The 16,809-nt window shown below is 37.6% G+C and overlaps 1 protein-coding gene across 4 annotated transcripts in view; it reads left to right on the top strand.

The window, feature by feature from the left end:
* The window catches only part of LOC150086925 (receptor-type tyrosine-protein phosphatase S-like), a 1,004,071-nt gene that overhangs the window by 156,804 nt on the left and 830,458 nt on the right, over positions 1-16,809 (top strand). For all 4 annotated transcript variants that reach the window (XM_090372826.1, XM_090372825.1, XM_090372828.1 and 1 more), the window contains one exon: positions 1,306-1,443. In XM_090372826.1, coding sequence (XP_090228952.1) covers positions 1,306-1,443 — 138 coding nt within the window. The remainder of the gene's footprint in view (positions 1-1,305; positions 1,444-16,809) is intronic.

Genomic DNA, 16,809 nt, shown 5'->3' with positions numbered 1-16,809 from the left:
TCTTAAGCAGCGATCAAATTTTGTGTCAAACTTAAAGAAAATGCAACAGAAACTTACGAAAAATTAAAACTGGCTTATGGAGAGCATGCTCTATTGAGGGCACAGGTTTTTTGGTGGCATGAGAGTGTGGAAGACGAATCTCATTCTGGAAGACCATGCACATCAAAAACAGACAAAAATGTGACCAAAGTGAGGGCTCTTGTGAGGTCTGATCGATGTTTGACAGTCAGAATGATCGGTAGTGAGTTGAATTTGTGCAAAGCTGGTTCCAAAAAACCTCACCAACAAACAAAAGGAAAACTGAAGTAATGTGTGCCTGGACCTTCTTGAATGCATTGAAAATGACGAAAATATTTTTCAAACATGTCATAACAGGTGATGAAACATGGATTTTCGAGTACGATCCTGAAACCAAACGACCAAGTTCAGAGTGGCACACGAGCAACTCACCACATCTGAAAACAGCAAGAATGAGCAAATCGAAAATCAAATCCATGCTAATTTGTTTTTTCAACAATCAGGGTGTTGTTCATAAGGAATTCGTGCATCAAGGACAAACAGTACTATTGTGAGGTCCTTGAACGACTCAGAAAAAGGGTTAATCGTGTCTGGCTGGAGATTGTGGACTCTTGGTTGCTGTATCATGACAATGCTTCCTGTCACACTGCCATTTCCGTGAACGAATTTTTGACCAAAAAGGGTATTCCAGTAGTTCCGCAGCCCCCACACTCATCTGATCTGAGTCCGTGTGACTTCTTCCTTTTCCCCAATCTCAAATTCCACTTCAAAGGTCATCATTTTGGAACTGTGGACAATATCCAAAAGGTCATGACAGACCAGCTGAAGGCACTTCCAGCACTGCTACCAGGAGTGGGAGCAATGTCTCCGGTGGTGTATGGCTTCGCAAGGAACTATTTTGAAGGAGATAATGTTAGTTTGTAGTTCAGTTGTTAATAAAAAATTTTATAGCACCAGTCTCATTACTTTTCAGACACACCTCATATATATATTAAAAATCATGAAAGCACTTGAAACTGGTGTGATTTAGTCTTTAGGATTTTTTGCTGTTTTTAATTAGACAGATGTTTTAATTAGACAGATAGCTTATGTTTCATTTTTGCTTTAATTTTATTTATTCAGTATTACAAATGACTTGTTTTTGTTATAACAATATAATTTACTTTAATATCACAGTATTTATTGGTTTATAAATGATAGTAAATATTGTATATTGACTGATATTATGTACTATAATGCAATATAACTTAAATGGTATAGTATATCAATAACATACATACATTTCAGAATGTGCTTCAGGACACTTTGGAAAGAACTGTGGTTCTTCTTGCCATTGTGAAGATGGGCCTGTTGCGTGTAATAAAATTAATGGTCATTGCATTGGCAACTGTGAATCAGGATACATGGGAGAAGATTGCCAGATCTGTAGGTACCAAAAAAAAAAAAAAACCAGGCGGGAGGATTGATTTTAAGCTAGATTTTGATTTTCTCTAAGTTTGTTTAAAATTGGGTTGAAGTTTGATGCTATTTTACAGTATTAGCATTAAGGATAAATTACTTAAAAATGATGTGTTCGTTATTTAGTGGATTGGTACATGCTTACCTACTGCTTGCAGTAAAAGTTAAAAGTATATGAATGGTGTAATAAATAAAAGTTTATCAGAATCTTTTTATTAAATTTGTTTATCACATTACTTTATGCTAACCATTGTTATTCATAGGCATTTCCTGTTTCTCAAATTCTGAACAATGTATCTATTAGAGGTACCTATTAAAGTACCTCTAATGATGTACCTATTAGAGGTACTTTATGGCTAATGCTGGAGAAAATTTATTCAGTAATACAATGAGTCCTTCCTTAATAGAAATCTTTCTAAATGGAGACACCTCTAGTTGTGGGCACTCAGGTCATTTAAGATATAAGAAATTATATATTAAATGACCTCTCCAAAATGAACACTCTTCAGTTTAGAAAGGACACTTTAATAGGTATCCTTTATATATTTTCAATCTCCCTAGACCAGACACTTTCAAGAGTATTGAAAACTTGCATGTGTCAGTGAAGGCAAACGAAGGTCAAAGTTGTAACAGTACTACTAATTAGACTTATGATGGCCATAGATATATCATGGAGCAGATGGCACAATATGTTGTTAACATACTGATGTAGCTCCACTGGTTTGCATCACATAGCAAGGTCTCTCAGTTTTCCAATTTTATTGCCAAACAACTGAGAGACACTGTTGCCAGAATTAAAAAGAGACAACTGTAGTAAGTCTCCATACAGAATTTACTTTGTGGTACTTTATATAAAAAGTGTATAAATATAACTGTAATACATTTCTTTTAAAAAAAAATAATAAAATTAATACTTTGCCAGTGGACTGTACAGGTAATTTTGACTTATAGCTCATGGATATTTTGTGCATCTGCAAATGTACTTTGACAAAAATGATGACAGTTTTCCCATGATAACACATACCACTTTCACTTGGTAATGAGAAATAGTGGTTGTTTAAGTAGCTATATGTGAATGTTTTCTCAAAGGTTGTTTGTGTATGCAGGTTCCTTCTCTGGATTGCTGATCAAAAATTTCCTATGTGTTACATTGATTGTGTTTAATTTTTTTAGAAACAAAATTGCTCACTGTTTGTGGCAGGGCCATATGCAGAAATATACATTGAAAGAATTCTCTGTGGGAAAAAATTATGGACTTACACGTGGGCTAAATCTAGTAAGTGATCTAATTATTATTATCCATAATGAAACTGAAATTTCCAAAATGAAATGCTTTAAAAGGAAGCAACTTTACATTCATTTTTACTAAGAGGTAATTATGTGTTTACTAAAAATTAATTAACTGAAATGCAAATATGCATGATGATAATTGATAAAAAAAACTCTGAGATAGAAACCACTTACAGCAAATTTCATTTTTTCAAATTATTAAAATTATCTACATTGACTTCTGTTAACCTCCATATTTTGGATACTTCTTCTGATCCAGTGGTGTCTGCTGCTCTATAGAGGCTTCACTGTATTAGCAGTGATATTGTTAATGATAAGCAGGTCATTAACGAATTCACAATAATAGAGGAATGGTATGATGATCGCTAAATTTTTATATAAGTTCTCATTCATTAGATATACCCATAAACACATCATTGATTCACTTTGACAGTTCATAAAACAGAATGAATGAGGACTTGTAGGTTGGCAATGAACAACAAAAAGTTCTTTAATATCTCCAGCAACTAAAATATAAAACATTGAATTAAATGAAATGTAAAAATAAAAATGTATATTTACACATAAAAACTGATAAAAATTGTTTGAAATAAATAACGTAAAAACAAGAAGAAATAAAACAGATGATCACTTTTAACATCCCAGGATGCCTTTGATAATCACAGACCTATGATTATCAAAGGTATAGAGAAATGTTACACTAAATAAATTAATCAAGAGGGACTAAAGCAGGATGGGAAGATCATATAAATTGGTGCTACTACTCTGCACCATCAGAATATTCATCTGAGAAATGATTTTCCTGAAAAAGGGGGGGATTCAAAGGCCTGAGTTATAGTTAAAGCAAATGAGGGTAGTAGTATATAAAGTGATTCCAAATGGTTGTGGTGATATGGCTGATGAGCAGATCACAGCATATAAGAAGTTCAGGAAGGAAACTGAAGGGGGAAGAAATAAATTTTATCTCTCTGAGGTGAATTTGTTAAAGAATCATCACAAACAATGCCACTAGTGAAGAAGTATTTTTTTTTTCTCATCATTGGTCTAAACCGATGTTCTTAACTGATACTCTGCAAGCACTCATCACCAATTCCATCTAGTAAATAAATTTTTACATAATTATGATTGATATTATGACCAATAAATGAGGTATTGATTATATGCAAATTAAGCAATTACAAAATTGAGATGTATATATATATATAGTTCTGGCAATAGCTTTGTTCAGTTGATATACATATATACAAGGTGTTTCAACTAAAAAGCAACAGGGTCTATCTCACTTATTTTTAGGCTTAGGCTATTTTTGTCATATCTAAGCTGAAATTTTTGAATTTGATGTTAAAATTGGACTAAATATTACTGTTTAGATTTTATGATTATCAAATTTAAATTGTGCCTAATCAACTGTTTTTTTATCAATCAGACAATTATTCCCTGTCATTGGTTTAGTCTAAAAACCTCATTGGTGTACTTCTAAAATGAATGTAAACCAATTTTATTTGAAGAAAAAACAAACAAATACAATGGTTACATTTGATGGTCACTCTTTGATAAGTGTATTTAGTTCTGCGTTGAACAGCTAGCTGTACAAGGGCAGTTATGTGTCAAATTTTCTCTTGCAACTAATGACAAAAGAAATAACGTTCTAAAGAATTATTTTTTAAATAATTCTGGGGGTTGAAAGTAGCAATTTCATGAAACAGAAGTTTAATAAAAAAATGTGCAATAATAAATTCATTATCAAAAAAAAAAAATAAATAAATGAAAACGGGAATAGATATTTCAGTGCTTAACTTTATGACTTTGGCCATTTGTTTTCAAAGATCAGTTATCACTAACATTCAATGACACTGCATGGCTGCTGCTATTGTTTCCACAAACGAAAGATAAGAATGTAACTAATAAGAACTGCAGAAGATTCAAATAATTTTAATCTTTTAACAAAACAGCAAATACATGGCACAGAAATAATTTACAATATTCTACATTGTTTATAAGACTGTAGGTGGATTAGTTTCAAAAGAGACCCAATATGTTCTTTAAATTTATTCATAAACTCGACAAGCCCTCCCATTGCACACATAAATTACAACCAAAATAAATTAGAAATATAATAAATTATAATGAACATTCTTATTATTATTAAATTACAGTTGCTCAGAGCAAAATGGATACAAAAATATAGATTGTGACAAGTTTAATAATAGGAAATATACATATATTAGATTAGATACATACAAATAAAAGCTTTCGGTGGTTTAGTCAATCTCCTTCAGTTAAACTGGCATTTAGAATGGAGCATGAGGGTGTGTACTGCCAATCTTGTACGTGAAGTGCGTGATTAATTGTTGGATGTTGAAGCTTGTGGCTGTTATGTATGTGGACATGGCCAGTGTTTGTCAATGGACAGGATTGCTGTTTCGGTGATAGGGTGGACTTGACAACCACTGTTCCTGTTCACTGAGGTATTGGAACATTTGATGTTTAACGACTCCAACCAGGCACGTCGCCGATAATGGTGGGACTCATCCACAATCAAGACATCGCAGTGTGGGTCAATGTCGTGGTGGGTGGCCCAAACGTGTTCGGCAATAGCTGAGTGCTCCACATCTGCTAAGCGGATTGCTCTTTTGTGTTCGGAAAGGCGTTTTTCGAGCCGTCTCCCAGTTTCCCCGATGTAGCAGCTAGTGCAGTCACAGCAAGAGATGCGGTAGACCAATCCGCTCTGTAGTAGTGTGGGGACAGGTGTTTTACCTTAGAGATGAGGGATCGTAATTTTCTTCCTGGGAGTTGTACGCATTTTATCCCATGTGATTTTAAGATTCTACAAACCTGTTGTGATAGGTTAGGGTAGTATGGGATAAAGGTGCTCATGGCTGAGTCATCACCTTGGATGTTTCTGTTGGAAGCTACGTGGTCGCATGTCTGGAGGTCACACCTTTCAAGGGTATTGATGGGATAGCCATACCTCATAAGATCCACCTTGACTTTAGCGATTTCGGTGCGCCTCTCATTTACAGAGCTAGAGTGTGTCCAGGCACGAGTTGTCAAGGTTTGTGCAGTGGCAAGAAGATGGCTACGTGCGTGTGCCGACCGGAAGTTGGTAAATTGGCCAGCACACATAGGTTTACGATGGACAGTTGTCTTCAAGCACGTGCCCTCGCGCCGGACAAGGGTGTCTAAGTATTGTATGGTGTTGTCCGACTCTAGCTCGATTGTGAATTTTATGAACGGTGACAGAGAATTGAGGTGGTCTAAGATTCGGTCACCTGAATTTCTGGGGATAACCACGAACACATCATCCACATAGCAACACCAAAAGGCAATGGGATCTGGTACGTTTGTAAATGCACGACCCTCTAATTCCTCCATCACGATGTTTGCCGTGACTGAACTAACCGGGGAACCCATGGCTGTGCCGTGTACTTGTTGGTAAATGGAGTCGTTAAACATGATTGCACCGCCTGTTAAGCACAGTCTGAGGGCGGTGGAGATATCGTTTGGGGTTAATTTGGTTTTGCTGCCAAGGGTTTCTTCATTATCTAAGAGTTGCTTTGCACATGTGATGGCAAGTTCTACTGGGATGGAGGTAAAAAGTGAAACTACATCAAATGATGCCATAACTTGATCTTGTGAGATGGATATGGTATGGATCCTTTCTACGAACTCACTACTGTTGGAGACGGTGTTGGTGGTCTTGCCTACTAGGGGAGAAAGGAGCCTTGAGACAAACTTAGCTAATTCGTAACTTGGTGAGTCACAACAGAATACAATGGGTCTTAGTGGTGTGCCTTCTTTGTGAACTTTCGGTAGTCCGTAGAATTGTGGAATCTGGCAGCCGGAGGCATGGAGGTGATTACGTGTTGATTCTGTTATCTTCTTCTGTTTGAGCCAACTGTTGACGAGGATGTTCACTTTCAACTCCCATCGTTCCAAGGCTTTGATGGGAGGAACGGTTAAGGGCTGGTAAACAGAAGTGTCCTGCCAGAGCAGCAAGGCTTTTGTCTAGTAATCTGTGTGGTTCATTATGACTGTTCTACGTCCTTTGTCTGCTTTTAGGATGACAATAGATGAGTCTCGTTTCAGTGTCTTAAGGGCAGAAATTTGTTTGTGGCTGAGATTGGAAGAAGCGGGGCGAGCATGGAGTAAAATTGCCATAGTTTTTAGGCAAATTGTGTTTGCCACATCTTCAGGGAAACGTGTTAAACACGCTTCTACGCCTAAGGCAATATCAGTGATCGGTGGGTTTCTTGGGAGGACAGCAAATTTCATACCCAGAGTCAACAGGTCTACTTGTTCTGTAGATAACTGTTTGTTGCTCAGGTTCAATACAAAATGTGTGCAACTTGTGGAAGGGGTATTACGCTGATGACGACATTGACGGGATTCACTAATTAAAGCATCGAACTTCCTTTTTGACGTGTACAATAGCGTTCAGATTCTCGGACGTCTTGGTAGCACAAGTATGGATTATATTGGTGTAAACAGGATTTGGAACTAGACTTCTAAGTTCGATCAGCAGGGCTGCTTTATTTGTTGAAGCATATTGTAAGTCTCGATGAAGGCAGCCAATCCATATGCTCAGGGTCTTGTAGCTGAAGTTTTGACAGGCACGTTGCATACATTTGTTAGGAAATGGTGATTTGTAGAGAAATACTTTTGGGATAACTTTGTTTGATTTGCACCTGTGAGCAAATCTGAGATGTTGTTTGCAACGGGCAATAAAGATGAAATTCTTTTGCAGTTTCACGACTATATCATATGTTGGTTGGCCAAGAACAGTTCGAATATGATTAAAGAGGCCTGTGCGCTCTGGATTCATTATTATTATTAAATTACAGTTGCTCAGAGCGAAACAGATACAAAAATTTAGATTGTGACAAGTTTAATAATAGTAAATATACATATATTAGATTAGATACATACAAATAAAAGCTTTCGGTTGTTTAGTCAACCTTCTTCAGTTAAACTGACAGTTAGAATGGAGCATGAGGGCATGTACTGCCAATCTTGTACGTGAAGTGCATGATTAATTGTTGGATGTTGAAGCCTGTGGCTGTGATGTATGTGGACGTGGCCAGCGTTTGTCAATGGACAGGATTGCTGTTTCGGTGATAGGGTGGACAACCACTGTTCCTGTTATTTAATTTGCTGTTCTCCCAAGAAACCCACCGATCACTGATATTGCCTTAGGCGTAGAAGCGTGTTTAACACGTTTCCCTGAAGATGTGGCAAACACAATTTGCCTAAAAACTGTGGCAATTTTACTCCATGCTCGCCCCGCTTTCTTCCAATCTCAGCCACAAACAAATTTCTTCCCTTAAGACACTGAAACGAGACTCATCTATCGTCATCCTACTGGCAGACAAAGGACGTAGAACAGTCGTAATGAACCGCACAGATTACAAGACAAAAGCCTTGTTGCTCTTGCAGGACACCTCTTTTTACCAGCCCTTAACCGTTCCTCCCATCAAAGCCTTGGAACGATGGGAGTCGATAGTGAACATCCTCATCAAACATTGGCTCAAACAGAAGAAGATAACAGAATCAACACGTAATCACCTCCATGCCTCCGGCTGCCAGATTCCACAATTCTACGGACTACCGAAAGTTCACAAAGAAGGCACACCACTAAGACCCATTGTATCCTGTTGTAGGTCACCGAGTTACGAATTAGCTAAGTTTATCTCGAGACTCCTTTCTCCCCTAGTAGGCAAAATCACCAACACTATCTCCAACAGTAGTGAGTTCATAGAAAGGATCCGTACCATATCCATCTCACAAGATCAAGTTATGGCATCATTTGATGTAGTTTCACTTTTTACCTCCATCCCAGTAGAACTTGCCATCGCATGTGCAAAGCAACTCTTAGATAATGACGAAACCCTTGGCAGCAAAACCAAATTAACCCCAAACGATATCTCCACCGCCCTCAGACTGTGCTTAACAGGCGGTGCAATCATGTTTAACGACTCCATTTAGCAACAAGTACACGGCACAGCCATGAGTTCCCCGGTTAGTTCAGTCACGGCAAACATCGTGATGGAGGAATTAGAGGGTCGTGCATTTACAAACGTACCAGATCCCATTGCCTTTTGGTGTTGCTATGTGGATGATGTGTTCGTGGTTATCCCCAGAAATTCAGGTGACCGAATCTTAGACCACCTCAATTCTCTGTCACCTTTCATAAAATTCACAATCGAGCTAGAGTTGGACAACACCATACCATACTTAGACACCCTTGTCCGGTGCGAGGGCACGTGCTTGAAGACAACTGTCCATCGTAAACCTATGTGTGCTGGCCAATTTTTCAACTTCCGGTCAGTATACGCACGTAGCCATCTTCTTGCCACTGCACGAACCTTGCTAACTCGTGCCTGGACACACTCTAGCTCTGTAAATGAGAGGCGCACCGAAATCGCTAAAGTCAAGAAGGATCTTACGGGTTGTGGCCCATCAATACCCTTGACAGGTGTGACCTATAGACACACGACCACGTAACGACCAATTGTGAGAAATTCTGAGTCACCACCTTGGAGAAACATCCAAGGTGATGACTCAGCCACGAGCGCCTTTATCCCATACTCCCTAACCTATCACAACAGGTTTGTAGAATCTTAAAATCACTTTGGATAAAATGCGTACAACTACTAGGCAGAAAATTACAATCCCTCATCTCTAAGGTAAAACACCTGTCCCCACCCTACTACAAAGCAGATTGGTCTACTGCATCTCTTGCCCTGACTGCACTAGTTGCTACATCGGGGAAACTGGGAGACGGCTCGTAAAACGCCTTTCCAAACACAAAAGAGCGATCCGCTTAGTGGATATGGAGCACTCAGCTATTGCCGAACACGTTTGGGCCACCCACCACTACATTGACCCACACCACGATGTCGTGATTGTGGATGAGTCCCGCCATTATCAGCGACGCGCCTGGTTGGAGTCGTTAAACCTCAAATGCTCTAGTACCTCAGTGAACAGGAAAAGTGGTTGTCAAGTCCACCCTATCACCGAAACAGCAATCCTGTCCATTGACAAACGCTGGCCACGTCCACATACATCACAGCCACAGGCTTCAACATCCAACAATTAATCATGCACTTCACATACAAGATTGGCAGTACACGCCCTCATGCTCCATTCTAACTGACAGTTTAACTGAAGAAGGTTGACTAAACAACCGAGAGCTTTTATTTGTATGTATCTAATCTAATATATGTATATTTCCTATTATTAAACTTGTCACAATCTATATTTTTGTATCCATTTCGCTCTGAGCAACTGTAATTTAATAATAATAATGAATCCAGAGTGCACAGGCCTCTTTAATCATATTTGAACATTCTTACACAATAATGTAGAACAAACATTCTTGCATATAATATTCATTTGATATGTGTCTTTCCCTTTAGTAATTCTATCCTGCAAATAGTAGTAAATATCTATCAAATATTCATTTGCTTTCACAGGAAGGGGTGCAGCTCCTTAGTCAGCACACATATTAAGATGACAAGGACAGTCTCTTACCACAAAGTGCTTAGTCTTTCCTTTCAATACCCTTGCCACTCCAGTTTGAGAGGACCTGCTAGGGGAAGATAGCATTTGGTTGTTGTATGTTGTGCGCTGTAAAAATGTCTTGATTTGTTTAATTGAAATTGCTGTATTAAATTCTTTTTAGTGTTGCCATATCAAAATTGACCCATGGAAAAGCCAGATGCAAGTGGAGAATAATCAGAGCAGGCAAAAAATAAGTTTTGGATGAATTTCTTTATGCTCATTGCTGCTACTTCTTATGTGTGCTCTGACCATTGTTCCATGTCTTTCAAGCTCAATGTATCCTTGAACAACGTGATCTTGACCTGGCATTATTGAACTGCTAAGCCGTTCTGTTATTCCCCTACCTCTCACCCTTGCATACCATTGAATAACAGCACATGTAGTGACAGCTAAGGAAGTAAGGCTAATGACTGAATTTTAATTTATCGATTTAACATGGATGGCAAAACTGTTGTCACTAATACTAGCATTTCCAATGACGATCTTCTTCCTTTGGGACCTACACAGGACATAATTTAAAGTCAGGCAGATGCAAAATTAAATGCTTCTACAGTAAGTATTGTCAGAATAGATTCTTCTCCTAATGATAATTCTCAAAATTAAGACTGTCCGCAAACAAATATTGTTGTTTCAATAACTGATGATCTGGCTGATACTAGAGCTCAGCCTCTTAAATTTCATAAGGAAATTGTTGAATTTCTTACTAATGAAAGCAATAGATTTACTAAAGAAACTACTAATTTTCTTTATGAAAAATTGGTGACTTAGAATTTATTCTTAACAGTCTATTTATAGACAATGAAAAACTTAAAGTTAGAAATGGGGAATTGCAAAAACCACCAATAGTCCTTTGTTTTTGGTTTCATATAACACATCTTATGCAGATACTTTAAAGAATTCAAGGGTTAGTGCTGTGCTGCCTGTATATAAGTATCAAACTATCCAACCATTACTAACACAAAACCTGGATTCCATTAAATCTTAAGCCTAAGATTTGATGGAATTCAATCAAATCTTAAGCCTAAACCCAACATAATCTTATGCAAGGCTACAGATTCTAATACTTGTTCTGCCAGTAAAGATGTTTTTAATAACTTAACTGAGACCTTCCGACAGTCCTTAAAAAAAATAAAGGGACGCCTCCTTAGCCAGATGGGAAGGAGCAGCAGTGCGTAGCACACGCTTCTTGATTAGACCGGGGTTCGAGTCCGTCACCACCAAATACGGAGGATGCGGAAAGGTCAGGGAATGACCACCGCATATCCTGGAGCAATATGGCCTTAGTTGCTAATGCTCCTAAAAACCAAATAACTAACTAACTAACTAACTAAAAAAAAAGTTTAAAATAAAATATATAAAAATGATAAAGAACAAAGGTGACATTGTAGAGTCATTAAGATGGAACCTCCTAAAATTTTAAAACCAACCATTTTAATTTATGATGTAGTCAGAAATTATGCCAAGGAAGAAATACTTGGGGATCTTTTTTATAAAAACTTTAGTGAATAAGGTTTTTCTTTTGATGACTTCACTAAGTTACCTTTTATTTTAGTACTTCCTCAAAATCTAGACAAACTGTGAATTGGATTCTAGGCTTTTCTCCAAGAATGTATAAACTTGTTATTCCTTAGAATGCTTATATATTGGTTCGTCTGCATAGATGTTGGCCTTTCACAGTGTTTACGAGGTGTTTTCATGTCAAGGTTATGGACATACTATTACCTCCTGTTCTCAGGATGTTCCATTTTACAGTCACTGTGCCCATACTGGACACATCTTCGAGGATTATCCCAATAAAGATCAGCCCTCTTATTGTAACTGTAATTGTAAAGAGAAGGATCATAAACATTCAGTCCGAGATGTTACCTGTAGTGAATACATACAAGCTTTGCAAAATGTAAGGAATCTTACCCAATATGAATAATACATGCTTAAATTAAATCATAATTATAGTTCTAAAACATACAATTCTTCTTTTAAAATTCTTCAGCTTAATGGTCAAAAATCAAAAACTATTGCAGCTGAACTTTGGCAAGTCTGTTTAGAGAAATCTATTGATATTTTGTTAATTCAGGAGCTCTGTTGTTTGTTTGGAATGATTACTGGTTTTCCTACAACCAAAAGAGTCTTAGCATTAGCATTAGTAGAGGCATTTGATGCAAGAAAGCAAGCTTATGCAGCAGCAGCCAAAAAAAAATAAATAAAATAAATAAATAAATAAATAAAAAATAACCACTTCCACTTCACCCCTCTGTTCATTCAAAATACCTGTCCAGCTGAGCCTTAAACATATTTAGGCTATCAACTTCCACGACAAGGGATGGAAGTCTATACCACCAACCACCCGCTGGCTAAAGGCAAATTTCCTCACGTCTATCCTACATCCGTCTTTTCTCAATTTGAATTTATGCCCTCTCAGGTGATTATTCTGAGCAAGAGGAAGAATCCCATCAGCATTGAGCATGCTCAAACCATTCAAGGCTTTATACACCTCTATCAGATCAATTCGCCGGTGCCTAGTCTCCAGACACTGTAATTTGCAAAACTTAAGCCTTTCTTCGTAAGAGCACCCCTTTGTTCCATTCACTAATCTTGTTGCCCTTCTCTGTACTCGTTCCAGCAGCTCTACATCCTTCTTGAAATGAGGCCTCTAGACCTGTATACAGTACTCTAGGTGTGGCCTGACCATTGCCTTATACAAGGGAATAATCACCTCCTTATCCCTGCTAGAAAAATTGCTGTACAGTGGTACCTTGGATTACGAGTAACTTGGTATGCGAGTGTTTTGCAAGACGAGCAAAAATTTTTAATAAATTTTAACTTGATAAACGAGCGAGGTCTTGCAATACGAGTACAGTCAGTCCTCGTATAACACGTGTTTACACTACACGAATTCGATGATACACGATTTATAAATACGGGAACGATATCTTATTTAACACGAACCGAATTCACCTATGCACGATTCGCCTTTGTGTTTACAAGAAATGGCAGTCGAACGCAGAATCACCGCAACCCGATAGCAATGAAGAGAAGATTTTGAAAATGTATTTATGGTTTTTTATATCCGTGAAGGGGAAACACATTTCACCATAATAACGTGAAAACCAACAATTCCAGCTAGTATAATCGCAAATGCAATTAGATCGAGTTTACTACCAGTTTATAACAGATTCCACTAGCAGGAACGCAACTGGAAATTGTTTTTATTGTTTTATGGTAGGAACCCCTAGCAATGTGCTTTAGTAAAATGTGAGGTGTTAATTAATAGTGTATCTCTGCCTTTACGGTGTTTATTCAGTTGCTACACGCGCACAGCTTTGTTTATGTGTATCAAGCGTGCCTCCTCATTTTGTAATAGTACGAGCGATGAATCTGATTTCTGAAATCCTCAAAAGGAGGCAAAAGCAAGTGTCATTGGAAAGATTCCTTGTTAAAGTCGCACAAAAAGAAAAAGTCAACAGATTGCAGTGATTCCGTTAGAGACAGTGAAAGTCGTCCTACCCAATAATTAATACATTCGATTGCTTTATGTATATTAAATTTAAATATCAAAAATATAAAAAGGTATGTATTTTGTATTAATCATTTTTACAGTATATGAATATTTTTGAGTTTTGGAACAAATCATCTGGGTTTCCATTATTTCTTATGGGGAAATTTGCTTTGATATACGAGTGCTTTGGATTACGAGCACTTTTCCGGAACAAATTATGCTCGCAAACCAAGGTACCACTGTATATCATTGACAATACACCATGAGCTACTCTTGCAGCCCGTCTGCACTGCTCAGAGAACTTCATATCTGCCTGCACAACCACCCCCAGGTCTCTTTCATTCTCTACCACTGTCAGTGTAGTACCACAGAGTTGATATGTTGCTCTGGGGTTGCTGTTTCCCATATGTAGTACTTTACATTTGTCAATGTTAAACTTCATTTGCCACCTCTCAGCCCATCTGCTCAACCTTTCCAGATCCTGTTGCAGCAGCATAGTGTCAGAAGTGTCCTTGACAACCCTGCCAACCTTCGTGTTGTCTGCAAACTTATACATTAAGCTTGATATACCATCATCAATATCATTTATAAATACAGAAAACAATAATGGACCCAATACTGAACCCTGAGGGACTCCATTAATAACATTAGTCCACGATGAGCAGTGTCCATTGATTACCACTCTCTGTCTTCTCCCTCTCAACCACCCCTTTATCCATAGCAGCAATTTGCCTCCAATGCCACACTGCTCCAATTTGTGCAGCAATCTTCCATGTGCAACAGTATCAGAAGCCTTTCTAAGATCCAAGTATATAATATCAAAGTTATTCCCTGCATCCAGTTCTTTTGTGACTGCTTCATAGTATCCAATCAAATTTGTCAGGCAAGACTTCCCCTTAACAAAACCATTCAGTGCAAGAATCACTTTCACCTCTGCCAGTGGCTACTGTTAATCTATTAGTCCTTGTATCCCCCCAATCTAGCAGTTTTCCGACCCACCTAACACTGCCTCGATAGCATCAGCAAACATTCTTGCACCCTTTCTATTTAAGTGTATCCCATCCCTATAGAAGCAGTCTCTCCTGTTAACAAGTACAGATCAGGCTGAAAAAAATTCTACCCCTTGAGCCTTGCACAGTCTTGTATGCCCCACATCAACATCCTCATTCTGCTGTTGTGCTTTTGAATGATATTTTAGAGATTACTTTGTTTGGCTGTCTAAGTCCCTAATTTGTAACTTGCTCATGTATCTCTGTTCCGTTTGGAAGTATCTATTTCTTTTCAGTTTATTGCCCTCCTTAAGATGAATTGGATGGAATTCTTTCTTTTCTCGACAATGCTTTCCAAATCTTGTGCCTTGCAAATTTTATTGTAGATGGTGATTTTTAATGCCAAGTTAACTTGGTTCTGTTCTTCTTCCAACCCTCGTGGTTGTCTTTTCAAGATTTTATCATACAGCACTAACTTAATATTCTTAACAAACCCGACCTACTTTTACTTTTTCTTCTACTTGGTCAGTCGAATATTGATTTTAACACCGTTCTTCCTCTATTTCAAACAAAATCTATTTTTGGACAATTTGTGTTGATTGGACTTCTTCTGATCATGGAAGGAATAGGTTAAATCTGAAATATTCAACCTGTTCCTTCCATTTCTTCCTGGAATACTTCCATCTTTCGTTTTTCCTTGCAAAGTGCTTGACGGAAATTCTCTAATATTTTGATTTCCAAATTTTCTTGTTTTTTGGAAGTTTCTGAAAATATGCCTCCAGCTAACTGTGTTGCTCTTGTTTACAATACTCTCTTAAAAGCTGTTACTTACTTTACTCTAATAGGAAATTTAAAAAACATGTTACCATCCCTTGGTGAACAGAGAATTGATAATCTTGCATCGGGAAGTTTTTTGTGCCTGAAAAAATTGTCAATGGCATTGATGTTCTTGGCCAGCTGATGATGTTAACTAACTCCACACATTCTATCTTTGGAAAAAACCCAAACATGTCGAACTCATTGCTAAATCTAAATTTGACATGTGGAAGAAATTTGTTCATTATGTTGGTAATCGTGTTTGGGGTTCACATAAAAAAAAAAAAAAATCAAACACCCTGGAACATTGTTTACAACATTGCTAGAAACAAGCTATATGCTCATATTATCTATAATACTCTTATAGAACATAATATAATTAATATTATATATATATTACATAATGTATAATTATATATTAATTATATTCTTATAAGTAATAAAACTGAATCTCTTTCTTGGACAGATGCTATAAATTAAATTCTAGATGACCTCATCTCACCTCCATCACCGTGATAATGCCGTTTTAGATTTGTTCTGCCATAAAGATGCTCAATCGCTTAATCTTAATTACTTTATTTCTTCACTTGCTATTCCTTTTTACCCGTTTTGAATTATCTTCTACCTTCTTTAGGATTAATTCTAATCAGTGTTAGCATTAGCATTAGTTGAGGCCTATGATGCAAGAAAGGAAGCTTATAGAGCATCAGCCAAAAAAAAAAAAAAAAACCTTCCCATTTCAACCATCCTGGTAACTCCAAATGTTTGTCTAATTCAGCCTGTCAACTTCCACAACAACAGATGGAAGCCTGTTCCTGCAATCAACTACCTGCTGGCTAAAGGCAAACTTCTACACAGCTATTCTACAATTGTCTTTCCCCAGTTTGAATCTATGCCCACTCAGGTTTTTAATGTCAGCAAGTGGAAGTATACCATCAGCATTGAGCCTGCTCAAACCCATGCAAGGCCTTGTACACCTCAGACACCTGCAAGGTGATCTCAGTCAGATCACCTTGCAGGTGTCTAGTCTTCAGATGCTTGCAACTGACAGAATTTAAGCCTCTCCTAGTAAGAGAACCACCTTTTTTTCCTCTCACCAATCTTGTTGCCCTCTCTGTACTCATTCTAGCAACTCTACATCCTTCCTAAAATGAGGCCTCCAGATCTGTACGCAGTACT

This window comes from Mastigoproctus giganteus, chromosome 4 (assembly GCF_048544385.1).
Source record: "Mastigoproctus giganteus isolate SK-2022 chromosome 4, ASM4854438v1, whole genome shotgun sequence".
In the NCBI taxonomy this organism is placed as follows: Eukaryota; Metazoa; Arthropoda; class Arachnida; order Uropygi; family Thelyphonidae; genus Mastigoproctus; species Mastigoproctus giganteus.
The sequence above is the reverse complement of the archived record's forward strand: the minus strand, read 5'-3'. Positions and strand labels throughout refer to the sequence as shown.